Source organism: Falco naumanni, chromosome 1 (genome assembly GCF_017639655.2).
Source record: "Falco naumanni isolate bFalNau1 chromosome 1, bFalNau1.pat, whole genome shotgun sequence".
Lineage (NCBI taxonomy): Eukaryota > Metazoa > Chordata > Aves > Falconiformes > Falconidae > Falco > Falco naumanni.
Window position 1 is genome coordinate 98,359,486 of NC_054054.1, and position 26,841 is coordinate 98,386,326.

Here is a 26,841-nt window from a genome sequence, read left to right on the forward strand (position 1 = left end):
ACTTAATCCCAATTGTATTTCTAGGGTTGCATTACAATAAAGACTATGAGCTCTACGGAGACTTACAAACAGGCACAATTTCTGTTTCATCTTGTAAACCGTTAAATCCAAAATGGACGATACAACAGACATCCGTACTGCAGCACTTACCTATGATATTATGGCGGCAGTGAGGGCAGGTATGATGCTGCAGTAGCCAAGGATCCACACATTTCTTGTGAAAGCGGTGAGTGCAGGGAATGACACGCAGCTCCTACAGGAACAGATGAAGGAACATGAAAAAGTACTCCTTCCTAACGAGTGAATTTTTCACAGCTTATTCCTAGTTTTTTCAACCTAGCTACTAAACAAATCAATTCTTAGTCTCAAAGTGGTAAGAAAGAAAAAAATGCCCTCTGTTCCAACACAGCTAAAAGTACAACAGCTAGTGAGCAGCTGTCACTAACAGAATAGTCTGCAGGCACGTTAGAACTCCATGTAGGTATACTACATTTCTCTAGGACACCTTTTCCAGCGTGTCCCTGTGACCTAACACCTTGAAGGAGCCAATCATTAAAATTTTCCTTAATAAATTAAATTAACTTAAAAAACAATAGCGCCCATTTAAAGATACATCTTGCCTACAACTATTAGCAATGGAAAACATTCAGGGAAAAGAAAAACAACAGAGGGTATACAATACTTTTTCCCTGGCCCAGCACTCTCATCCTTCAGCTATTATCTGTTTATAGGATTTCCTGAGCCTGCTGGATATCTACCGGTATCAGAAACCTGCACCAGATCTTTCTTCCAAGTACTGCTCAATTCTCCCCATGAGCTCAGGTTTTGAATTTGTATCATGCTTCAGCAAGAAGTTCCACAGGGCTACTACCTGCTGGGGGGCGAACCACCACACTTTGATTCAGACTGGGGCCTAGCAGTTTCATTTAATTGCATCCAACCTTGTACTGGAAAAAAATTAACTTCTGATTCCTGTTCATGCTCTCCATTCCCACTTTTGTACTCCTTCCACCCACAGGTAATCTAGAACTAAACAGTCCTAGCCCACTCAGTCAATTTTTTGTACAGAAACCATTCCAAATCATTGATTACTTTGTGACTGCCCGTTTCTGAAGCACCTTCATTTCCAACGTATCTTTTGTGAAATGAGATCAAAGTGCACACAGTACTCAATGTGAGAGCATGACTGAACTTAGACTGTGACATAATTATGTTTCCTGCTCGGTTCTTTTCCCCATCTCATATCTGATTTGCCTTTTGGACTGCCACAAAGCACTGATCTGCTTTCAGAGCTAAAACAGCTTCAAGATTTGCTCCTGAGCAGTAATGCTCACCCCACAACCCACCACTAATGCACGTGAAGCTCTTCCCTACATATATCACTTCATGCTGAAGTTCATGCATTAATTCCCTGTCTTCTGTACAGCCTTCTGAAGTTCTTTTCTGCCTTCATCCTTGGTACTCTGAATAATTTCCCATCAGCTAACTCCATTAAACTTCTATTTCTAGCACTATTTGTAACTTGCAGCACTCAACTACTGAAGCTGGTATTTTATATGGCCTTAAAAATTAAGAATCTTTTATGAATAATTTCAAAATAAAATGTCTTCAAATAGGAAGTTTAAAGCTGTTGATTATTGACTGCCTCTATTCTAAGGAGCCTATTTTCTATCCCATCCTTTTGCTGCTTCCTCTGCATAGAACTGTGTCACAGAAGGCAAGCACTGACATAAACACAGCAACGGTGAGGAGTCAAAACATGGTTCCTCAGCCTTCTGGCATCTCCTCCCTCTCTTCCTCTGGTTTCCCAGCAGTGCTGTGTACCTGACATTTTAAAGACAAGGTGCCATCAAAGCTTGATTAACAAAACACAAAATGTATCCTTTATGTCCAACAAACAGAGCTTGTGCATCACCTTGGGATTTGTTAAAAATACCCAAAGAACTAAATGGTGAGGCGACCCTGACTTCTTTATGAGTTCTTCCTCAGACGAGCAACTCGATGGAGGTAGCAACTTGCAGAATGCAGCTGAGGCTGTGTTGGCTACTCAACGCAATCAGTCTGGCAAGCGGCACAGCCCCTGTACACAATGGGTCCAAGAGCCAGCCACGTACCACAGTGCTAAAATAAACCAGCGACATTCTCAGCCCGTGTTGAAGAAACCATTTATGCTTTACCTCCCCATCAATGTACTTCTCCAAGCAGATGGCACAGTCAGAAGTGGAGCTGCTACTGAGTGTGTCCAGCGCTCCACAGCTACCTTCCCGGAGTCCCTTACTCTTGGACTTAAACTTCCTGGTCTCCATTTTTTCCAGTGCTTGCACTGCAAGCCTGTTCATGGAATTCTACAACAGAAGACGAAGAAAAAAAAAAAAAAGAAAAAAAAAAAAAAGGCAATGCTGCAGCATATGGGACTACAGTGTAGTAGCAGAGAAACACCCCCATGTTCAAATTAATGTACCTTACCAAATCACATCAGGCCCAGACTAATGTACAGTTTCATAAATTAAGCACTGAAAAGGCTAATTAGAATTTAGATCAGAAGCCTCCTGAACAGAATGTACACCACACACAGCAGTGAGAATGGTAAGCTACTTTGAATTGAAACAAGGTGAAGGTGCTGACAATTGGGATACACCACAACTGCTCAGTTGATGGGCAGCAACAATTCAAGGCAACATGCAAGACTTGGCCGTGAACTTTTTTTGAACTGTCAGTATTGACTGTAATGCCCCATTATGCTGTTACCACCGTATTACCAGAAGCAATACTTAAAGAGAGGGATTAAAATGAAATGTTACTAAATGAGCTGTACCATTTCCCCTCCCCTCAAATTTATTTACTATAGAAGCTTAGGAAGGCAGTGGGTTGTTTACATTGTACTGCAGAATTTATCATCCCCCTTTTTAACACTGCTGCTGGCCCATAACATCTTTGGATTCCTACTCAGTACGTCCAAAGCATCTTCAGTGCTTTGCGTTCCTTTTACTTGCACACACTGGACTGAACTACAAACTTCAGAGTCCATTAGCTTCCATATGCTTTCCCTTTCACATTTTTCAGGACAAACTCAAAGTTATCTCACCTAGGATTTCTTCTAACCAAACTTTTTACTTGGCAAACCTCTCCCATTAAAAATCAATGGATGTTATTCTATTGAAAGGAGTTGCAATTTATTTTCAGTCCAGACATTCTCCCCACAGCACAGCACAGCAACAAGAGCTTGGACTTCTTCAGAGGTACATCAGTGCTACTGATAACCAACCCCTGAATAACCAGAAACGTTCTTCCTTCCCAATGGCTAAATGGACTGCAATGAAATGAAAGAAGCAAAAATGCTCTTTCATTTTGGGATTTAACTGAATGAACATCACAGGTCAATGCAGATCTCCACTGAAGACATTTCCAAATTTTTCCAGAGGCCTACAGCCATGGATAAAGCCCTTTTCACAAAGATGGCTATTCTAAGTCAGTGTCCAGCATTTCCAAAACTAGTTAGCAACTTCTAGGACAAAGTAAAAGAAACTAACTTTCCGCACTCACTGAATACTGCATTACTGCTCTTACCTGACTACGTCGTTGTTTCAGTTTGATCTTGACAAGAAGAATGAGGCAAACAAGAGACACAACCACAAAGAAAGCCAGGAAAATTCCCATATCAAAGTACTCGGTGGGTTGCTTAAAAATTAAAACAAAAATATTATTTTTTCTTTCTTTAGATCATACCCAAATCTATTGTTCCTTTCTCTGTTCTACTTTCTCAGTGGTCATTGTCAAATGTAGACAGTCACAATGGCAAAAGTACACACTGTTCTGTTGGTTAAATGGAATTCTATGAGACACAACCTGGGTTTTGTATGTCACTGCAAGTGGATGAAATACATAGAATGCCTGTCACGAGATCTCATATTTACAGTATCTCTGAACTGATCCCACAAAACCCAGTTTTTTTAACTGAGTGAATCACACTAACAAAAACTTTCATTATTTATTTGGGGGTTTTTTTGCTTGTATACTTAAGTGACTGAAAATCAACATTTGAATTTTCAGTGAACGGCTCACTTCTCAAACACATTTCTTAAGAGAAGTAGTCCATAAAAATACAACAAAACCAAAGTGGTAACTGGGACATGATTGATCTCCAGCTTTGTTCTTCTTCTGTAAACTATGTGTAAAAAGCACTAAAAAAAAACTCTAGAAAAAATATTTTCTATTACAATTACAAATATCAGATATCAAATAATTAATCCATGTTTAAAATACTACACAGAATTGTTAATTAACACAGGGCAGACTACCTTACAAATCTGAACTACCAGATGTACAAAATAATTAAGTTATTTAATTAAGAAGGAAAACATCTATTACATAAAATGTTTAGCCATTTATATATTCAAAAGAATCCTTCTGAAAGACAGCAGATGCCACATTGTGGATTCTATACTTACATCAAGTGTAGCTGCTTGTCCACAGTGCAGTTGCTCAATTTATTTAGGTCAACAGAATTTCACACGTATTAATGCACATGAGGAGCATCAAAACATCTTCACACTCAGTGCAGTTAGCAACCACCGCATGAAGTAACAGCAGTGTAAGATCTAGATAAAGTTTCTTAAAAGTCTCACCCGTGGGGGGCGATGCTGAATCCTGGCTCGTGCCACTTTCTGCTTGTTAACTATGTTCATTAGCTTGACAGCATCAGCACCCTTCACATACACCACTGGTCTCTTCAGAGGGTCCTCTGAGCCCTGGTTCAGCTGGAATAAAAAAATAATCTACTCAAAAGGCACGTTTCATTAAAACACCTCTCTTCTGGACAATGGAGAGAAAAGGAATATAAATGTGGAATTGATTCAAGCGCCAACTGTTCTCTTCTAGCACAGACCTTCACTTAAGTATTCCACAGAGTTAAACCCAAACTAAACTTCTGACTTAAGCTGCTTTTTTTCCAACTGACTAAAACTAAGATTAAGGATAAACAAACGTTATTTTCTGAACAGCAGCTTTAACTTAACTGCATTATGTGCCAGTGTATATGTATTAATACTGTAGCAAGTTAAACCTCATAATGAAGAATACAAATCTGCACATTCCCAAAAAATTGGCCTTGCAAAATTTTCTGAACCTTTTGTTATTTCAGCTTTGGAGATATACTATTCACATACAAATTCCATCTCTATTTTCTGTAATTTCTGCAGTTTAACTCAGCAAACTCATTCAAACAGTTACTTGGGTTCTAGCAACCACTAGAGCTACTGATTACAGGATGGAGGCCTCAAAGAGTAAGGCATGAGTAGATAGCTTAGTTCACCCTGAAACTTCCTTCCAGGTCCAGCTATGGTTTTTTGGAAGGCCAAATCACAGAACTAGAAAATAATGTGGGCAGGAAGGCACCTCATGAGTCCAACCTCCTGGTCAAGGCAGGATCAACTATGGTATCAGACCAGGTATTATCCAGTTGAAAGCCTTCACGCGTAGAGACTGCGTAACTTCTGTGGCCAACAAAAGCAGAAAAAACAATCTACTGAACTACATACCAGAGAAGTGAGTAACAAGACAAGCAAATTGTTTTGTTACAAAATGGCACCAACATGATAAATTCATATAGCTTATTCTGACCCACAAAAAAAATCCCAGTATAAAGGCTGGTTGGTATAAAACCAGCAAGGCACTGACAAGCAGATGGAAGTGGTACCCTTGGAATGAGATGACAGGAGTGTGAGCAAATTGAACAAGAGTAGCGTATGGCAGAGATACCACATCTACATTGTTGGTATCTTACCTGTTATTTCTGGCTAAACCACGTACGGATCACTAACAGACTTGCCTACCATCCTTTTTACAAAGTATTCTACTTAATCTGTCCAGACAATGGTGACAGATTTCACTGAGACTTTAAAACAGATTCTTCCTAGTATCTGACTGGACTTCTGAGAACACTGATCAAACTATTTTTAAGACAGACGTCTTTTGAAGAGCTAAAAACTAGCACTTGAATCCAAACCAGGGATCCCATGTGTCTAGAAGGCTTGCTGGCCTAAGGCCAAATCCAATCACTGTCCAAATGATCCCAGACACACACTTTCTCTAAAGCTTTCTTGTCCAAGAAAGAATTCACCTGATTCCTCAGTAGCTTTTGCACACTGCTAACCATGATGCTCTGAGTGCTATTACTCCTCTTCAAACTATGTAAAAGTAAAACTAAGAAACAAATTAGACTTCACAGAGCATTTCTAAAGATCAAAACTTCATTCTTAGTCTATAGCAGAAGACACTCAGACCAATGGGAATAAAACCCACAAAATCTGTACATAAAGCCTTTTCATTTGGTAGCACTTCTGCTACCAAACTGACTGAGGACAATTCTCCTGGTGAGGCCTGCTTCCTATTTCTGTTCATAGACCAGCAGGAAGGATCATCTTTCATAATGCTCTACTCCTTTTCAAAGCACTCTCCCTTAGTTGTTCTAACAGAGAGTTGTTTGTTGTTTGATAACACGCGTACCTGGGAAAGCTTCCTAAACAGCTCCCCTCTGTCTTAGGATACTTCCATTTGGATCAAAGATACTCCATACCAACTCATGCCATTTTTTTGTCCGTTGTCAACCTATCTGCCATTGTTTTCCACAATTCCATTGCGAGTGCCAAAACGGTATTTATTTTAAAGACAAATTAACTAGCATCCCCTCAACCTCAAGGGCTCTGAAGACTTCAGCTGAGAATCAAAATGCATGAAACACAAGTATCCAGAGCAGCATGAGAAGGGAGCCAATCAAGTAATCCAAGTTTAGAACGTGAAAGCTAGGTCTAGTTATTCCTCTCCTGTTTGTGTTTGCATAGGCTGCTGCTCTGTCCTCTAAAGAGCCTACTTTGAAAGCTACTGCACTAAGCCACTAACCTACTTCCACGTTATTGGTACACCCAAAATATTCAATCATTCGCTAGACTAGTTTCCCAGCTATTGAGGACAGCTGCACCCAGTTGATTATCAAGAATCAAGAAGGAAAACTGTTGCTGGTAGAGGGAAGAGAGCAAGGGGCAGTAGCTCAGCTTTGCAAGTTCAGAGCAGTGTGGCTGAAAGTAACTGGAAGTTGTAATACAAAGAAAAAAATTGGAAAAGACAGATTACATCTTCGTGCACACAATTTTTCTGTGCATAAAAGCAGAAAAAATATCCCTGAGAACATTTGCAAGATCAAGGCTGTAGCCTTGATGCACATGCAGAGCGCAGTTCTCAAGGCATCCATTGCACAGGGTCTGCATTCCTTTGTCCAACAGATGCTCATTTCAGAATTAAAGCCAGCTTTTAAAATGTAAACACTGATGGTCTCTCTTTTCCCCAAGAAATTCAGGCTGCACTTTAAAAGCATTCAGCTTCACTTGCTTCTGTTGTAGCAGAAGAGCACTTTTGTTTCAAGACAGAACAAACCTAAACCAAATGCAGACTATTTTTGTGCTTGTTATGTTTCTTCTCTCTCCTCAGATAACTCAGAATGGAAGGATCTTGTCAAAGCATTTCAGAGATACTACCTCACCCACTTCAAAAGAAAGATGGAAATTGTACCAAGACCCTCAAAAAAGAAAAAAAGCTGCTTGTCCACAAAATATGTAGGCCAGAAATCAGCAGCTGTAAACAAGAAATAAATGTTTATAAATTTTGTAAGAAACTTGTTCAGAACCAGATTTGAAAGCCATTTTGCAACCTCAAAAATAGCTGCTGCTCAACAACACTATCGATCACAGGCTGGGTAAAGTCAAACACCCTTTGTTTTGTACACAGACCTGGGCAAAGAAAACCTCCTAGACTAGATACTGAGCCACAAAAAGTTTGCCTCCATCCTTTCTCAAACCCTCAGTCCCTGACCTGGATTCTGGATTCTAGCAAAAGCTAGAAGAATGTAAGTCCCCAGCCTCTTCTCTTTCTACCACATTCTCAACACCTCCATTGATTGCTGCCTGCCAGGAGATGAGCAAGAAAACCACAGCACCATGTTACCGTGGGTCAGTAGCTGCATATCTTAAGGCAGGTGTGCTCTGAGACCTGTATACTCTCAGGCCTTGCCTCAGCAACCCTAAAAGAACGCAACAGAAGCTGTAGTACAACTAGGCTCCCTTCTTCGTACCTGATCAATGGCATCTGGGTTTTCAGAAACATCAAAGATGACCGCTGTGGCTCCTCGCTGTACTGCTCGTTTTGCCTGCAATAAGAAAGACAGCATCCTCAGTCCTACCCCAAAAGGTGACTTCTTACCTCAAAAATTACTCCCTCTCCCCATCTCCAGATAGAAAACTTAACATTTTGCATTTCTGTGTAGTTAAAATAGAGTAATTACAAATACAGGAGCTCCTGAACCGGCATGGAATGTAGTTAAACTTCACTGTCCTCTCTGTCCCTTCCTTCTCAAACTCCTCCTTCAACAAGCTTTTAAGGAAATTCAAATGTGATTTTGATCTCTAAAGACTTTAAACATAAGAATTTTTAAAAATTAAATTATGGGTTTTTTTCTCCATGTTACTTGGAAGTGCCATTAAAGAAGCCATCAAGAACCATTCTCCCCGTGATTTGGGGTGGAGAGACAAGCTCGCTAGTGTAGAAAATAAGGGTGGACCAGGTTCGTGACACTTTTTCAGTGGCATTCTCATAGTCATTTCAAACTAGCATAGCACAGTCCTCGCAAAAAGTGCCTCCGAGTATTGTTCGTTCTGACCATTAGAGGTCAGAACTGCTGCACACACCGCCTCTTGTGCAGATAAGACCAGACCTATTTAAGAGCATGGCTTTTCATCAAATAGGCAGTCCTAACCTGGGCTACCAACAGCACAGAGGAGATATTGGAACATACTCAAATCCTCTGGGCCAGAGGAAACAGTATTTTAACCACTGAGGCCAAGAAAGGCTAAGAAATTTTTAAGTTTCTGTCACTGTGCCTCTCTCTGTACATTCTGTTCAAATGTTGCTCCACAGAGCAAACATCCCCAGTAACTTTTCAAAGCTGTTACTGCCTTTGTTGGGTGCAGAATGCAAATAACTATTTCTCCAAGCAATGACAGGTATCACCATCACAGTACTAAACACGAAGTCACTGGCTCTTCATAGAGACTGGCAGAACCCAAACTTCAATTGAGATATAGAAGAAAGATACGAAAGTGATAAATCATGAAATGTCACTCAATGTTTTCCAAGAATGTCAGCCAGTACAGAGATGTTAGTTTGAACTCCTACAGGTCACTTTCTTTGCTTTATTACTTTGTTTTCACTGTAAATCAACCAAGCCCATCAGACAGCACACAAGGGAAACCAACTCCCAAATGGGGTCTCTTTCTCAGCCCAGCAGGTATTTGTCCCCTTTGAAGTCAGCACACCTGGCTAATCGCTAATAGCTCTTGGGGAGGAAAAGTTAAAAGGAATCTGCTACACATTCTCCATTGTAGTGGCCCCAAGGTGAAAGCTCATCCAGGTTTCCCTAGGAGGCACCTTTCACAGACATGAAGCGCTTGTGGAACTGTTCAGGCCGTTCAGATTGCTCCTTTCAGGGCGGTCAGTCAACAAGCAAAGCACTTTGATCTCTGAAGGGGATTTCTAAAGTGATTTTACAGGTTGGTTCAGGAGGAAACCCTTAATTTTGTGAACACACTGAGCAGGATACAGCGCAGCAATTCATTAAGTTTCCACCAGCCCTGTTGTAATCTGCATTCCTGACTTTGTACTGCAAAATCAAGATGTTAAAGAGATGAGAAGAACCAACTGACTTCAAACATGGTGCTGGAGAAGGCAGCAGCAAATGGGGTGAAGCGTCTGCCCCCTCCCCCGTCCAGCTGGCCTGCTGAGCCGTGTAACCCCGGCCAAGGGCGGCCGCAGCCCGTGCCAGGCCCCAGGCGTGGGCAGCCCCCCCGCGGCCCTCCGCACCCCGCCGGCCGGCACAGAGGGGGTCAGGGGCGACAGGGGGCACAAGCGCTGGGCTCTGCGCGGCCCGGCGCAGCCCCCCGCGCAGGCCCTGCCCGACACGGCCGCCCCGTCCCCGGAAGTGACGCGAGGCCCGGCCGCGGGGCGGCTCGGCGGGGCCGCGGTGCTAGGCCGCGGTTCGAGGCCCGGCTCCGAGGGGAGCAGCGGCGCGGCCCCTGGCCGTGAGGCGCTGCGGAGCCCGCCCCGCGGAGGCCCCGGGTGCTGGAGGCCCCGGGTGGCAGAAGGGGGCCGGGGGGGCAGGGAGGCAGGTGCTGCGGAGCCGCTCCAGCGCTGCCGGGGCTCCGGCTCCGCGGCTTGGCGTCAGCCAGGCTGACCTTCCAGGTTTCGCTGGCAGGAGATCAGAGAGCAGCCGCTAGCACACCACAGCCCGCCGCTCCCCTTCCTCCTCCCTCCTCCCCGAGCTCCTTCCTAAAACCACGGCGCTGCCGAGCAGCGAGCGAGTGCGAGCAGGCCCCTGAGCGCCGCCGCCCCCCCGCTGCCCTCGGCCCAAGATGGCAGCCGAGCCCCGCACCCGGCCCAGCCCGGCCGCCTAATTCACACCAAAACCCCTTGGGAAATAACCCTGCCCGCTGCTCGGGCCAGCTCGGAATAACAGCGGTGCAAGTCCCGCTTCAGCTCATGCCCATCTATAACAAGCATGTGACTGCTCCGTTTTGGCCTATCCAGCATTTACAGACTGCCCCGAAACCATTTTTCCAAGCAGAGTGGCCGCAACCTAGATCAAAAATAAGGGCACACATTGGATGAGGAGGAAAAAAAACCAGTTGTACTGGTACATGCTTTAAGTTTTTGATATCCGCAGCAAGCAAATGGGCACTGCCCAACTCAATTCCCATGCAAAGGTGCCAGGCATATCCTTTTTTTGAGATTATCTGCATTCCCTGGTTTAAAATAAACAACTATCACTACATAGAAGTATTCTTCCTTTTTTTATAGGGTGTAATAAAACCTAAAACACATCAACAACTGCACTTTTAGTAATTCCAATGATCACTTCACAGTGACAAGCACCTCCCAGTCCTCTGCATGTGCAGCCTGGAAGCCCACACCGCAGCTGGCCCGTCCGCTCCGCATGGCCGCTGCATGCAAGCGCCACCGTCACAACTGCCACTTGTCCTGTAAAGTTCTCCCACATCCCTGTTGGAGCTCCAGGGAATTTATACATATAGATCACAAGCCAACTGCCTGCCCGATGTGTAGTAACACAGGGCTCAACTGTGCAAAAACACAGATGTAGAAAGTACTAAGTGGGCCTTGGTCCTAGAAGCAGGACTGGAAGGAACAACAATCTTCAGCAAGCCCTGTATTGGCCATTCAAAAATTATTTTGTCCTTAATTATAAATACAATAAAACAGAAAATACAGGTTAGATAGAAGTAGGTCTTTATAGGATAGAGAAGTCACCTGGCATCTGACGTTCAAAATCATAGAATCCTTTAGGCTGGAAAAGACCTTTAAGATCACCAAGTCCAACCCTTACCCCAGCACTGCCCAGCCCACCACTAAACCATGTCCCCAGACGCCACATCTACACATCTTTTAAATACCCTCGGGGATGGTGACTCCACCACCTCCCTGGGCAGCCTGTTCCAATGCCTGACCACCCTTTCGGTGAGGAAATGTTTCTGAACACCCAACCTAACCCGCCCCTGGTGCAGCTTCAGGCCGTTTCCCCTTGTCCTGGCCCTTGTCACTTGGGAGCAGAGACCGACCCCCGCTGCCTGCAGCCCCTGTCGGGCAGCTGTAGGGAGCCATCAGCCCCCCCGGAGCCCCCTCCTCCCCAGGCTGAACCCCCCCGGCTCCCCCCGCCACCCCCACAGGGCTTGTGCCCAGCCCCTGCCCCAGCCCCTGCCCGTCCCTGGACACGCTCCAGCCCCTCGGGGTCTGTCCTGTACCAGGGCCCGAACCTGAGCCCAGGGCTCGAGCTGCGGCCCCCCCAGTGCCCAGCGCAGGGGGACGGTCACTGCCCCGGCCCTGCTGGCCACGCTGTTTCGGACACAAGCCAGGGGGCTGCTGGCCCCCTTGGCCACCTGGGCACATGGGGGGCTCATGCCCAGCCGGCTCTGACCAGCCCCCCCGGCCCTTTCCCGCCGGGCAGCCCCCAGCCCCCCGCCCGCAGCTCCTGGGGCTGGTGTGACCCCCGGGCAGGGCCCAGCCTGCCCAGCCCCCCCTGCAGCCCCTGCCCCCCGGCACGGCAACGCTCCCCCAGCTGGGCGTCCTCTCAGACTGACTGAGGGGGCACTCGATCCCCTCACCCAGATCATCGATAAAGACATTAAACAGTACCTGTATTTGCCTGTACCATAAAACATAGAGAATATGCACCTTGACTATAACTATTGTTAAGAGCTTCAGCCCCTTTAGGAAGCTTTTCAAGAGACACCTTAGAGACCTGCCATCAGCTAGACTTCACTCAACAGCTGGTAGACACTGGATCACCTTCCCTAGTTGGATGCTGGATGTAGGTGCCTCTAAAGTAACGACCTAAAGTGACCATGGATACAGAAGCCACCTTTGAATTTGCCCTTCCTCGGTTCTGTAAACATCACCAGCCTAGGGCTCTACCAGAAGCCCTCTGCTGAAGAACACATTTGGCTACTTGATACTCAAAGAAAAATGTGAACAGAAGGATACAGAGCATTGATTACACATTTTAAAAGGATTTTTATTATAAATACATAATACTGTCTTCATCCATGTTTCTGTAGTGTTTTCATTTGCACAGAGATTGTCATAGTCCATGGAGAAGGCTGACAAAAAGTTACTTTAGAGTGTATTTTATACAGCTATTTTTTACAAACTCACTGTTGATAACCATTACCAGTAAGATGCATATTAAATACTCTCTCAAATTAAAATGTGGAAGAATTTACTAGACCCTGCAATCTAGACAAGATGAGAGGAAACGCATATGACAGAAGTATGGGGAAAGTATCTCCTCACATCTCCAGGCCTGAGGAAATTTTAGTCATTACCTCAAAGAAAACCAAAGATGTGAAGAGCCCTGCACTCCCTCCCTGGGGGCCAGGCTAACACAATCAGGAAGCAACAACTTCCTTGATGAGACAAACTTTCAACCCGAGGGACCTGATGATTATTAAGCAGGTGCACTGCTTCCTCTCATTCATTCTAATCAGGTAGGACAGCAACAATCGGAACAGTAAGAAGGTCAGCCACTTGCTGACATCTAGAAGGACCTTTATACACTTGCAGATACGAACATTGCAAGCATCCCCTCTGCTTTTTAGTATGGCCTCATTCCAATCACTATGTCAGTTATTATGCAACAGCGGAGAAACCAACTTAAGAAGAAAAGTTGCTTAAGAAAGTCCCCGTTTAACAAAAAAATCATGCAACAACATTAGCCTTTATTCCTTATATGCACTTCTTCGCCAGAGTTAGAATTCCCTTACAATATACAGCTCTACCTACATATGAGGACATGATGCTCTTAATGGGTTGCAGAGACTGAATAACTTACAGATGAGAGAAGGACTGAGGCTTGGAACCATAGGTGGGGAAATCAAAGTTCATTAATCACTTTTAGCTCTGTCATTTACATCAACATAGTAAGGTATTACACATTTATTAAGATAGTAACTCAATACCTACTGTTGGAAATGGCTATTGGTAGACCCAGATTACTCTTTATAAATACACTTTCCTTTTTTTTAAGATAGCATCCTAGATAAAACCGATGAACTAATGGGAGAAAAAGATGCTTTACAAGTATTGGCTGCCTCTGTAAGCCCATGGATACATGCTGCTGTTCTAATGCAATGTTCTCACAAATGCTCTTGCATTAAGAACTATGTATCTGTCTTCCTGGGGTTAGCCTTCTGGATTAGTTGGATCATTCATCCAACTCTAGGAACTCTCCTCTTGGAACTTAGTGCACTGTAAATAACAAATACTAATTCTAACTATGGTATGTGGTACATGAGAGAGTTGTTTTATTCTCTGGGTTCAGAAAATGATAAAGATGGGGAGAGGAAGATTGGGCAATAGTTTAGGTGGTAACCAGTACAGATGCCAGTAAACTGCTTTTAGCAAATTCTCCCAACTCTATTCCAGCAGCTTCCAGCATGTACTGTTAGCTGGTCCTCCAAAATGAACCAGGCAGGAAGCAGATATACACAGCATGCAGAGAACAGTCCTATAGATCCCAAAAGCAAAACCGTGTTCCCAGTCAGTGCTCAGGGAAACAGCACAGGTCCAAGAGGTGTAACTGTGACTTTTTTCCCTTCCCTCTTCTTTTCCATTTTTTTTCAATACATCTCATGCTCTTTGGGGCAGAAAATATAATAACTGGGTTGCTCTAACTCTATGCAAAGATTGTTGAACAGAGCAGTCAAGAGAATTGGTTTATACATCCTTATTTAGATAAGAACTGAGCCAGCCTAACCAAACTTGAATTCCCTCTGTCAGTTTTTGAGGTTTCCCCCCTTGATTTCTCTATGAACTAAAAATCATTGAACTTGAGGCATATTTTCTGTTTAACTCAGCCCATCAGATCCAATATTCTGTCAGAACTCTCCACGCTGTGGAGTTAGTGGTCATTAATCTGCCAGAAGAGTGGGATTATGCCAGTGGTGTGAAGGTGAGTCTTTTTTATAGCGAATTCTTTCATCAGCTGTCTTTGGTCCTCTGAAATAAGCAGTCAGCCTCTCACACAGCATATTGATAACATGTAAGCAACACTCAGCAGCAAGCAACAACAACACGATTTCAATGAAAAGGTCCAGTGTCTTGCTTTACTGGTCTGGAAAGGCAGGTCAAGGATTTCAACAATCTTGACTGCTAGGGAATACAGCTGAAGGGATGAGGTTTCCATCAGCAATATTTCACCAAAATAAGTGATGAATATAGGAATATAGTAGTCATGGGTTTTTTCTTGAGCAGACTCAAATGCAGCAAAATCTGTTCCAACAATTTTTAGCACTCACAAAGCAACTGATCTGCACCTGTTTTCTCCATATCAAGAAGTGAGGCTACAAAGACGTAGACAATATTACCAGAGCTACAACACAGAAAATGCAGTCAGTACCAGGTTCTGGAATATTGGCTTTTCTAGTTGCGCTCCACAGACCTGTCCTCATTTGATTTTGTTCTATTAGCAGAGGACAACTTTGGTGCTAAAATAAGCATTGGGAGCCTACATTATCAGGATTTAACTGAAAACTCCTTTAAACTCAAGAGTCTCTGCAGAAGTTAAGTATGGGAGAACCCAGGAAGTTCTATAGATGAGAAAGAGACCACTGGTTCTTACATAAAATGCATGATGAATCTGCAGGTCTGGACAAGCAGATGTTGCCATTGCCAGTTTGCAATTTCAGTCAGCTGAATGGTGGTCCGACCCTCATGCTCTCAAAGCCTTTCCTCAGAAAAGAGGTATAGCTTAAAGGACTCTTAAACCGAGCAGTGGGTACGAGCTGCACCCCCATTCCATGGAAGGCAGCATTAGATTTTCAATATGACACAAATGCCATCACACGAAGCTAGGCAATAAAATCCAAACCTGTGTTTTGACATGACTGAGACTTCTGCTTGGTATAAAGGTTCTGTCTTCAAGCCAAGTGTACTCTCCTATCAGGACCAAGACACACATGGATTTCAGGAAGGTCTTTCCACCTTGATTCCGTATCACAGCCCAGCAGGCTTTAAAGCACTATACTTACTAGTGCAAAAAGGAAAGTACTGTTCACTGCAATACTTTAGATGCTCCTCCCCATAACTGGGCCCAAAAGAGACATCCCATTAAGGAGGAGGAAAAAAAGCCCCCAAAACAGCTCAGCAAAATCTGTCAGTATGTTTAAGAACACGACTACATTGGCTGCTAAAACATCAACTACAAGTGGCTATTACTATTCAGATGATTTTGAAAATACATCTGGACCCCTATCTCCTAAAGCAAGGATGTGTGTTTCCTATCGACATCTGACTACCCACAGCATATTCAGTTAGCAGCAGCTACCGTTGGCAAAAAGAAAATATAACGTTATCTCAGCAGAATAAAACCCATTTCTGTGGCAGACTCAAAACTGTACTTGCAAAAGCATGGAACATCAGCCATAGGCAAAGACACTGGAGTGAAACAGTCTGCTGCACCCCACCTGCCACTGAGAATCTTGCACAAACCCCACAGCATTATGTCAAATACACTTTTTCATTACAATTGTCAAACCGCAAACCCTCTTCTTCTCTCAGAGCTACAGAGAATACAGACAACATCTGCACAACAGAGGCATCCCCCCTCTCCCCCCTGCACTGCTATCAGGCTCAGTCAACCACCAAAAATACCTTGCCCCTTGAACCACCACTGGAGCTAGAAATGCAGGCCACAGGGCAATCCTGCAGGGCAGAGGAGGAAGGAGAAAAGGACATCATCTACTTTGCAAACAGCACAAGTTACAAATTAACCAACTGATGCCTCAGCCCTGTTAATGTACAATTCCCCAGTAATTCCAGAATCTACCTTAAGCCAAGCATAAGCAGGATGCCATTTCAAACCTTTCCTGAGATAACAAAAAAAGGAACTTTCAGATTTCTGTCTGAAAGCAAAGGCAGAATATCACAACGAGATAGTCAAATCCCTAGCGTAAAACCCCGTCCTGACTGGAACAGTCAACTCAACTTCCCTGGCACTTTGGGATATGTTTTATTCATGTGCCTATAGATACTTCATTATATGGCATTATGACAGTTGCTTTATTGATTAAGAAGTATAAAGACAGAAAGCATGAAGCAATGTTTTTAAATTTGAAAACAATCACAATTAAAAACCAATGTACTTTTCTGTAAAAAAATTTAAAACTTTGCAAACTATGTACTTCAGTTTAAGAAAAACACCTTGTGCAATACGTAATCACATTAAGAACACACACCAATGTGATCCATGCTACTCGGCACTGAGAGGCTATCAAATAGTTAAAATGAGGAAGAAAAAAACCCAGAAGTATCTCTCTTTTCTGGGATTAGGGAGAAACATTGTGATCAGTTCTGAGTCTAGACCAAGTGAAAAAAACATGAAAAAGACATTTATTTAATCCTGGACACGGGGAAGCCTGACGGTTGTAAATCTCTTGTGACACATTTCAGAGCCACGGGACACGGCTCCCCAAACCCACCTCTGCCATCACAGCCCACTCCGCGGGCCAGCAGGCTTGCTGCCATCAGAAGGCACGGTCCCAGAGAGAAGGGTGAGTGCTAGAAGAGGGCAAAGGAGGGGACCGAGGTCTTGAAGTAGGTAACATATTCTAAGAGAACCTCGCAGACTCAGCAAGAACAGGGTGGATGCAATCATGACAACTGACGGTATTACACAGATATCCTGTTACGTTTTTTAAACCTTCAGGGTTTTTCAGGGCAACACAATTCCTATATAAAGTTACCTCCTAAATATAATTCTCACAAAATGAGTATATTTTGGAAATTACATATTAAAGAATCACATACTAGATAATATCACTGCAGCCAACCCAGATAACTCTTACCTTTGCATTGAAGGTGTACTGAAAGTAGGTGAACTAGAAACAGCAAACTGGACCCACGATAATTACATAAACATACATACAAGCATGCTGTGGTGCTGAGAGAAGCCATTAAAAAATGGAGATATGGGAAACTGTTGGAGGAGTTGTAAATTAAAGGAACTATTAACCTAGACTACTGGAAGAAGCCATCCCTCTAGTACCGAAGCTGTGTCAATAGTTTGCATGTACCAAAGTTCCTCCTGTCTCAGATAAACAAGGCATGCACTCTAACAGAACACTACCTTAACATTATAGATTGGCACATATATACATCCAAAGGGAAAACAAAGAATTGCAAGAATTATGTCTTGCATTTAGAACAGGAGATGGCAAAACTTTCAAAAATTCTAAGTCCTGCAGGAATTCCATCCCAATCAGTCAATTCAATGGGGAAGTTCAATCCTCCTGAGAAACAAGCCTCACCTTACCGCAGAAAGGTCTTTTCAACCAAACAGCAGTTTGGGGCCATGGTTCCCAGCTCACAGCTTCAGGTAAATATTTTAGGAAAGAGGAGAAATTTCAAACAGATTCAGCCTGTGTGAAATTATGTAAAGAGAACAGAACAAATCCGAGGCATTTACAGTAGTCTATCCAAGACGTACCGACATGTCTAAATTAACCAAAAGTCATTCGAAAGGCTGAAGAGCTTTGCACTTATTAATATCACACTGCTATCCTCTATCTGGAAAGTATGACAAGATCTGAGTATGAAGAAGTGTACGGAGAAGAAATGAAAGCAAGCATAACCAAGCATGAAAAGTTAGTAGTGATTCGGAACAATCTTGGATATATACCTATTTTCAAATGTAAAAAATTGATAGGAATTCACAGTGCCTTCTGCTTAGTATCATCTGCCTTGCTTAGCCTCATTCTCAAGTAGCTGGCCTTCATCCATAGGTTGATATCCACCGTAAACAGTGACATTTTGGAGATAACACAATCATCATCTGCGGTGATGAAACAGTCGATCCAAGTCTCAATAGTGACAGAAAATGCCGTGCTCTTTGCAGTGTTACTGGGTGCCTGCCCGCAGTCTGGGAGAGTATGTTCTGACTGACATCACACATAGCAAGGTGAGCTGTCAAGCAGCAAATGTATTTTTACTTCTACACACATCAGAGTTAAAAATGCTGTTGCACATTCCCCTGGATGTTCTGTCCTCTTGGTCAGGGATAAGCATCTGCATCCAAGACTACAAAATATGTATATAACTCCCAGTAACGGACTTCAATCTTTCTGAGTGAACGAAGGCCTGTAAAATCCCCTTGGAATTCAGTAGAATACTACTGGTTCAGTGAGATCATCCCTCTCCCTCTTGACTAGAAGAATCAGCTTGGGTAGGGAGTTCAGCAGTAAAAAGATGCATGGTGGGCCAGTATTCCAGTTTATCTAGCAACGTTCCATGGGCTGGCTAATACAGGATGACATGGACTTGCTTTCAAACAGTGATCCTTGGTTTTAGATTAGATTAGTTTCGAGGTTCCAAACTGTGGTGGGCCCTTATTATTAGCTGTTGATTCTTTTTTTTTTTTTTTTTTTTTAAAAAAAAAGGGGGGGGGGGGGGAGAATAAAAAAGGTGGAGGATTTTTGTTACAAAGGGAAACTGGAAACTTCTCTCCACACAAGCAGAGACATGGCTGTATTGCAGAGGCCTCAGGGTAAGGATTAAAGAAAAACAAAATAGAAACCCTTCCATCTCTAATTAGGGTCTTCATTTGCCAAAGAGCCATTCCACAGCGGGAGGAATTACATTCAGGCCGTTGCTTGGATAACGTCTCCCAGCAGGTTGGCTCCTCAGAGCAGGCTACTCCGAGCCAACAATTTCTGGTTACTTGGAGGCAAGCAGCCTGCATATTGTTTTAACTGGCCTGGCTTTTGCAGCCAGTTTTGCTGAAGAACAATCTTCTATTCAGAATGCAGAGATAAAAGCTCCACTTGGTTTGAATTTGTCCCCAGTTTCTTTCTCCCTTTCTTTTTTTAAACATGGGAATTATAGGTTCTGGAGTTTGCATTATTTCTCTTGTAGACATCAATGTTTTTCCCCCTCTAGCCACTTGATTCTTTGCCAGTGAAGGCTGCTGTCTGGAGTCCAGCCATTCATCAGCCCCTACCTCATCATTAACACTGTGGTGCTGGCGGTCACAGCTCATTGCTGGCGACAGGAAATCCTAACTTGCAAGAGGTTAACCACAGCCCATAAACAGCCAGGCTGGCTCATTAGTCCCTTGCAGTCAGCTGAAGGGACCCTCTGGGAGTTTCAACACTGTTCATGGACTCAGGAGCCTACATGTTCTGTGCTCTTCACAAATGCCCCCCAGCCCCTCATAATTTGGACCCTTGGCACTAAGGTCCATCCTTCTTCCTATCCAAAGATGACCAAGTTCTTTGAGCATTTTGAAAAATTAGATGTCTGTGATATATTCTCTTGGCTTACCAACCAAACAAAACACCAATGGGCCAACAACTGGGACATTAATGCACTAGAATACATACATGCTTCTGATTTTTTGTGAGTTTCATATGCATGTTGAGCAATTCTAAGGCAAGAGCTATGCAAATGTTGATAATATATACCTAATTTGTCGAGATAATTCATACCACGGACATGTCCAGCTCTAATCTTCAGGAAATAACCTGCCAGAATTGCAACTGGCTTGGTCAGTGCTCCCTACATTGACCAAAAAGCCCACTTCATACTCATTTTGAGTTCACAGTATGATCACTTGATTCATTTGGAGTTGATTCCTTCAAACATTTAATCATCACATCATCCAAACAGACACCTCTAGATAATGTCCACCTGGCCATCATGAACACAAAATGCTTAGAACAGAAAAACAGCTTCTGTCAAATTATCTCAACAGAGTAGGATATGAGGCACAATTTGTGTCCTATTAAGTTTTTCTCTTTCCTCCCTTTCAATCCTGTGAAAATCATTGCAAAACACTCCCACTTAATGTCTGCAATTTCTTATGACCCACTGTTTTCTACCACAGCTGACTGTATCTGCCTATCTTTTACAGTGAATATTGGAGTCCTTCTGATGTAGCTCTGGTTACATTCCCCAGTTCTCCAATTTCTTTCAAAGCTTTCTGCCTCTTAGTGCACCAAAATTAGGCGTGTCACTCATCTGTGAAGTCCTTAATAATTCCATGCCCTGCCTCCATATCTGCTTCTTATTTTCTTCACTTTCTGATCCATTTATCTGATCCTGCTTGCCAGCCTTCTTTTGTGCTCATTTCTATTCTCCAGCATAGCTGTGCTTACATGCCCACTCACTTTTCTGCTTCAAATTCCATTTCTGTAGTTCTTCCAACATGGCTGCCACTGGGCATTTCTCCTGTTAGAGAAACAGGTAGATTCTGCACATAAAATAAAAATATCTCCCAATGTCTGAGGGGCTTACAAGGCACATAGAATCATGAGGGTCCAAAAACTTATGAGATATAAAAATACTTATGATGATGATGATGATGGTTGTTGTTATTATTATCATCATCATTATTATCATTATCATTATTATTATCATGTGCAACGTATCTTAAAGAATTGCTCCTCAGTCTTTATTCAGCCTGGACTTCCCTGAATCTCAGAGTTCTGACTGAGCAAAGACTCCGGTAACACATGTGCAACAACAGCTGCTTCTTTAGCTTAAGGGAGAAGCAGCTGTGTTCCACAGTTGGTTGGGAAGGGGTGAAGATGGCGGTGGGGACTGCTAAGGACTCAGCTCTAAAAGTGGACATTTATTTAAAGTAATCAATCCAACAATAGCAAATCTAAGGAGTGCCCAGAGGGAGAACCGTAAGAGACAGCCTTTCTTCACAAATAGCTGTTGGTTTTCCTAACTGCGCAGTGAACACAAAAAGGAAGTTAGTAAAATAATACAGTAACAGATTGCTGGCACTCGTTGCCAGCGGAAGGGGCCCGCCAGCACCCATGAATTAAAACCTGATAGATCTGCTTCTTCTGAACTGCATAACCTGATTCAGCCCTTGTTTGTCCACTCCTTTGAGCGCTCCCCTCCCTGGCTTTGGTCCAGCTCTTTTCTTCCCTTTTACATCTTTTACCGTATGATCCGTACACTCCTCTGCCTCCAGAATTTAATTGCCTTGCTTCGCAGCTCTCTTACCTGTGCTCAGCTTTTCCCTTCTCTCCTCGAAGGGCCTGCTGAAATTAAGGTGGCAAGTAGTCACAGACCAGAAGGATGTAAAAAGGTACAAACGAACTCAAGACTCAACTACAGTGATGAGACTGCCACTTCACACTTCAGCCACACACTTGTACGTGCAACATTTCTTCCTCTTTCTTTCCCCATCTTTATTCTGTTAAAATAGGCTTGTTTTTAAAGAGTATGGTCTATGGGGCATGGAAGAAGAGACAAAGAGATGGGAAACAGAAATACACTGAGCTTTTGGCAAAAGCATTTCACTTTAAGTGATTTTTCATCTTCTTTTTGTTCAAAAATACATACTCATCCCCACCCAGAAGGTTAGGAGGACTATTTCTGTCTGTCATTACAAAAATCCAGCTTCTTCCTGAAAAACAACATATCATCCCCTCTTCTGACCTCATCTACACAATTTTCTTAGAAACGGTTATGCGTATATGCTGTGGAGGTCTGATCACAGTGCTAGCACTGGGGAATTAAGAAACAAGAGAATGTCAGAAGAAAGATAAATGACAGCAAAAACATTTGCACAAGGAACAGTATCGCTTCAAATATAATTTTTTAAAGATGTCTTATGGGTTGTTTAAAATGGATGTTAACATTTCAGGTGTCCTGGACATTATAAATTATAATGAAGTGAGGAATAAAAAGAAACAACCAGCACAACACTGCAGCACCTATGCTCTTCTATGGTGCTTCAGAAAAATGGTAATTCTGTTTCTTAATATATTATATAGAACAAATACAGTGAGAAAAGCATGCACATGGCAGGGATTACAATTACATATACTACTTCTTTTCACAGTTAACTCTAATTTTAGGCAGTGCTATGACAACAGACCATGGAAATGAAAAATTTAAATGCAAAGTTAGTGGAGATTCTTCAAGAACATGACGAATTAAGAAGGTCAGTCTCTTTAACACTAGCCAGGATGCTACTTCCCCCCTCAAAACACACTCTTTTTTTCATTACAGAACAATGGGATTGATAAACAACGTAGTTTGTGGTTTGATCAGTTTCGGCACCTATCAACTAGTCCACAACCAAGGGAGTCTAGTCTCATTCAAGAAACTTCTGCTTCATATCAACTTCCTCCTTAACACAGAACGTCTGAGAGTTCAAAGCAACCAATATTAAGTTCCCAGCACTGAACAACTTTTCTCAGTCTCCGTCTTACTTGCGCTTAGGCCAGCACTGCCACCAGACAGAGCAGTTCTTTTAGACTCCTTCTCTTACTTGTTCCTTCCTCCACCGGACACTACGCTGCTGACACAAACCTTCATGTAGCCACACAGTGAAACAAACCAGCCAACCCACCAACAAACCAACCAACCAGCTTAAAAGTCACTCATACTATTACTTTTCAGTCGGACCAATTAAACTTTGCTGTAAATTTTGAGACTACAGCCTCAAAATGAAGCCCAAATGCTTTTTAGATGCTGTTTACAAAGAAATACGGGCTGAGAAACAGAAGGCAGAAAAGGTCCCCGAACCGTGGAACAGATACCACAGGTGGAATGGGTGCAAGAAGTTTTCCGTCCATCCACCATAAATGGGTGCAAGAAGTTTTCCGAAAGTGACAGTACCTTCTACCGCATGTGGCACAGACGCATCACAGTGTGGGTTGCTGCAGCTGTCCCTACCAGCTGGAAGTATCCGAACAAGCAAAGTTTTGGAAACATTGATCAATGTTTTTGGACATGTCTCTCAGTAATTTTAGATCTTTATCTCCTGCATAGCTCATTCCTAATTTCTGAGTAAGTTCAGCATGGGAAAGCATTTGCCTAAATTCTGTATGCACTTCTACAACTGAACTGAATCCGTTTCTACAGGAAATTATCTAACCCGTATATAAAATTATTAAAGTTATACAGAAACAAGAGGTATGTTTATATAGTCACTGTAATTCTAACTTGTACACATACCTGCATGCTTAATTTAGGTTATTACTATAAAGGTGTAAGTTGATTTTGTTCAATTTGCCTTCTTTTTTTATTACTTTCAGTAACTCCAAAAGAGAAGGATTAAAATTGACTCCCCGCAGGCTCTCTTGTTTCTCAAGTCTTAGAACAGATCACTCTTTATTCAGGAACTAAACTACCAACATAGCCCCATGATTTCTCATTTGACTACCTTGTAAGAATTTTTATACTTAAACTAAACTGTTAAAGACAAAAAGTTAGGAATCACAGCTGGGCTGTTTAATGCAGACTCAAGTTATGATGATTTTGGCCCCAGCCTCAGTAGTATAATCGTAGTGATGACATGGCAAAACAAGAAATTCTTCCAGTCAGTATTTGTGTCAGTGTTTTTGTAAATGAACTCTTAAAAGAGAAAAAAGAAGTGAATGGATGCTGGAAGAACTGTCAGGAATTTCCTCATATTACAGATTCCTTTGATCTGAAGAAAACAGGAAGCTGTAGTAGCAGGGACATCCTCTCTTTGTTAGCTTCTACTCGGATGCATATCCTCAACTACACACATCCTACTAACACAAAAGAAGAGTCCCTTCAGCAGTCCCTGGAAAACAAACAAGAACAAAATCCTTCCCTGTGGACTTTCGCGCCTGCAGAAAGGGAAGAAGTGCTACTTCTAAGCAAATCGTCAGCATCTTCTTGCGATCCTACGCTGCAATAAAAAAATCACTGGCACTGCTGGGTTGTATCTGACTGCCTTGACAGATGTCATTTGCTCAAAAATCGACCGGGGTGGGAGAAGAGAGTGCTGCGTATTGGAGCGTGTGGGACCCATGCAGGTACTGCCACCCCAGTGCCGTGGATGCAGCACGCAACAGGTACCGCAGGCAACGCCGCTCTTCCCTTCCATCCCGAGCAAAGCCGCAGTGCTGGAGCACGAGAACGTGTGCACTGGCAGGCAAAGGAGAAGGAGCCTCATTGTGCTGTGTGCAGAGGAGCAGGAATTCCAGGAGGGGAAAGGTTCCCTTTGAAGCACATGGCACGAAGAGCTTCCCAGTGACCATGGCAACAGCTCAGTGGGTTCCCAGCCTGAGAACCGAGTTACTACAGCCATGCCTCAAAAACAAAAAAAGTCTGAAAGACTGAAAGGGAAGAGAGAGGGGGAGGTGGGGTCGGGGGTGTGGGGGAGAGAAGTTGGGGCAGAATTAGCCTGGCAGAAACTGAGCGGCTCCCTGGTAGGCAAATCCAGCCAATAATGCTGGCCGGGTTCACAGGGTTTCCTTTTCATTTTCAAAGCTTTCTTCTTCCTCTGTCATTCCCCTTCTAGCCCTATTCAGGAGCTCATGAGATCAGTAAAACCCAGGCCTTTGCTTTGCCTGCATGCAGCATCGCCTCAAACAGGGCTGCACTGTGATCAAAGGCAACGCTAAATCACAGCTGCCACACACACCCCTTTCCCAACCAGGGCCCAGTTTTCACGGGCACTCTTAACAGGAGATACATTTTTTAAACTCTTTCATTTCCATTACAGCGTACAAATCTGACTAAGAAGGATGAGCAATTAAAAAATCAGTATGGAAATGGACACATTAAATTCTGTACAGCTACCGGTCCCATTTAGCACAGAGATAAACAAGTGTTGTGAAGCTTCTGAAAACAAAGGGTTTTACTAAAAACAAAATAAAAAACCCTAAACAAAACAAAACAAAAAAACCCAAAAACCAAAACACCCCAAATCAAAAAAGACCACAACAACCAAAAACAACAATAAGAATAAAACCATGCATCTTCGTACCAGATCGGTGTGTCATGGAATTTAGCTCTACAAACAGTTTTTAAGTAGTCTCTATGCTCTGCTTCACAATATTCCAAGCTTCCCACAGTATCATGTCTATTCTCCTTCTTTTCCTTTACTAATAAACAAAACCTCATGATTTATTCCTTCATATATATGCATGCATTCCATCATACAGACACAGGCAATAACCTCTTTGCTTCTGCTACTGTATTACTCCACACAAATGTTCACAAGTTTTAGTGAAAAAAAGATTAAATTGGCTCCTTTAAAATAGGACTTACAAACTCTTTCATGGTCTGAGTCTGAGCTTTTAAACACATTAATTTATGCTAGGCTTAAGCTGACAAGTTTATCCATTCCTTATGTACATAAGAAAGGTGGACAAAGTAACTGTCACTTGAGCCAGGTAACCCTCCGTGTGTATCCTCTTGGTTCATTGCAAAGATGAGGATACCCAAACTAGATTTCTCAGTGAGAAGTGTCAAAATGAAACAGAATTGCCCACATGTGCCATGAGCTGGAAAGGGAAGTGCACAGACAGACAGCTGCCCTGGCAGGGTGTTTAGATCTTGCCCTAAATTGCTAAGGCAGGCTTTCAATCATGCCCACAGCAGTTCTAAAAGAAAGCAAGTCCCGAACTCTTCTCACCTTCCTGGCACCGACTTTATTCCTACTACCAAATCAATTGGTCATATTGATCCAACCACGTCACACCACACCACAACCACTAATGTACACAATTTGGCTTGCACATCACAGAATGGCTTCTAATGCAATGAAGATCTAAGAACGGATACTAGAAGATCCCAAAGGCAATTTCAGCAATAGGAACTGAAAAGGGGGGATGGATATACCTGCTTCCAGCAGGAGGTACAGCTGACCACGTAGTCACGCTTCACTACACAAAGCAGAACGTTCAGTTGGCCCATACAGTCGGTTTTATGCACTCAACTACCCCTGTTAGGGCGGTAAGATTATTCACACTCAGTGAAGTCTTCGTGTTGCCCACCTGAGCCATTCATGCAGATGTGTGTGTAACAAGGGCTTGCTTTGCCATTTATCTCACTTGCATAATATATGGATACCAGCAACACCAGCAAAGCTGAAATACAACTTTTCACCTACCCAAGAGGCCAGCACATTTCTGAAACGTTGCATCAGCCAGCCTCGCATCCTGCAACATGCACACGACCTCCGCGATAGGTGTTGCAGCTGGGCAGGCCTGCTTCACAGAATTTTGGAAAAGCAAGAGCTTGCCACAACTCTACCAAAAGGCAAACACAGTATTCGTCTGGAAGATCAGATAGGCAGGACCAGCCACCTTGGGGGCAGGATAAATCAGACTAAATGAGGAGCAAACAGTAGGCTTGCACTCCTGGATTTCCTCCTCCTTTTCTAAATGGAAGAAGTTTAATTTCCCATTGCTGTTCAAGGCCACCCCTCCTCATTTTATTTTCTTATCC

The 26,841-nt window shown here is 43.1% G+C and overlaps 1 protein-coding gene across 2 annotated transcripts in view; it reads right to left on the minus strand.

Annotated features, from left to right (window-relative positions):
• ZNRF3 (zinc and ring finger 3) overlaps positions 1 to 26,841 on the minus strand; it is a 96,906-nt gene that overhangs the window by 7,206 nt on the left and 62,859 nt on the right. For both annotated transcript variants that reach the window (XM_040611373.1, XM_040611375.1), the window contains 5 exons: positions 8,123 to 8,197; positions 4,626 to 4,757; positions 3,568 to 3,678; positions 2,178 to 2,345; positions 151 to 253 (listed from right to left, as the gene is read on the minus strand). In XM_040611373.1, the coding sequence (XP_040467307.1) occupies positions 151 to 253; positions 2,178 to 2,345; positions 3,568 to 3,678; positions 4,626 to 4,757; positions 8,123 to 8,197 (589 nt within the window). The remainder of the gene's footprint in view (positions 1 to 150; positions 254 to 2,177; positions 2,346 to 3,567; positions 3,679 to 4,625; positions 4,758 to 8,122; positions 8,198 to 26,841) is intronic.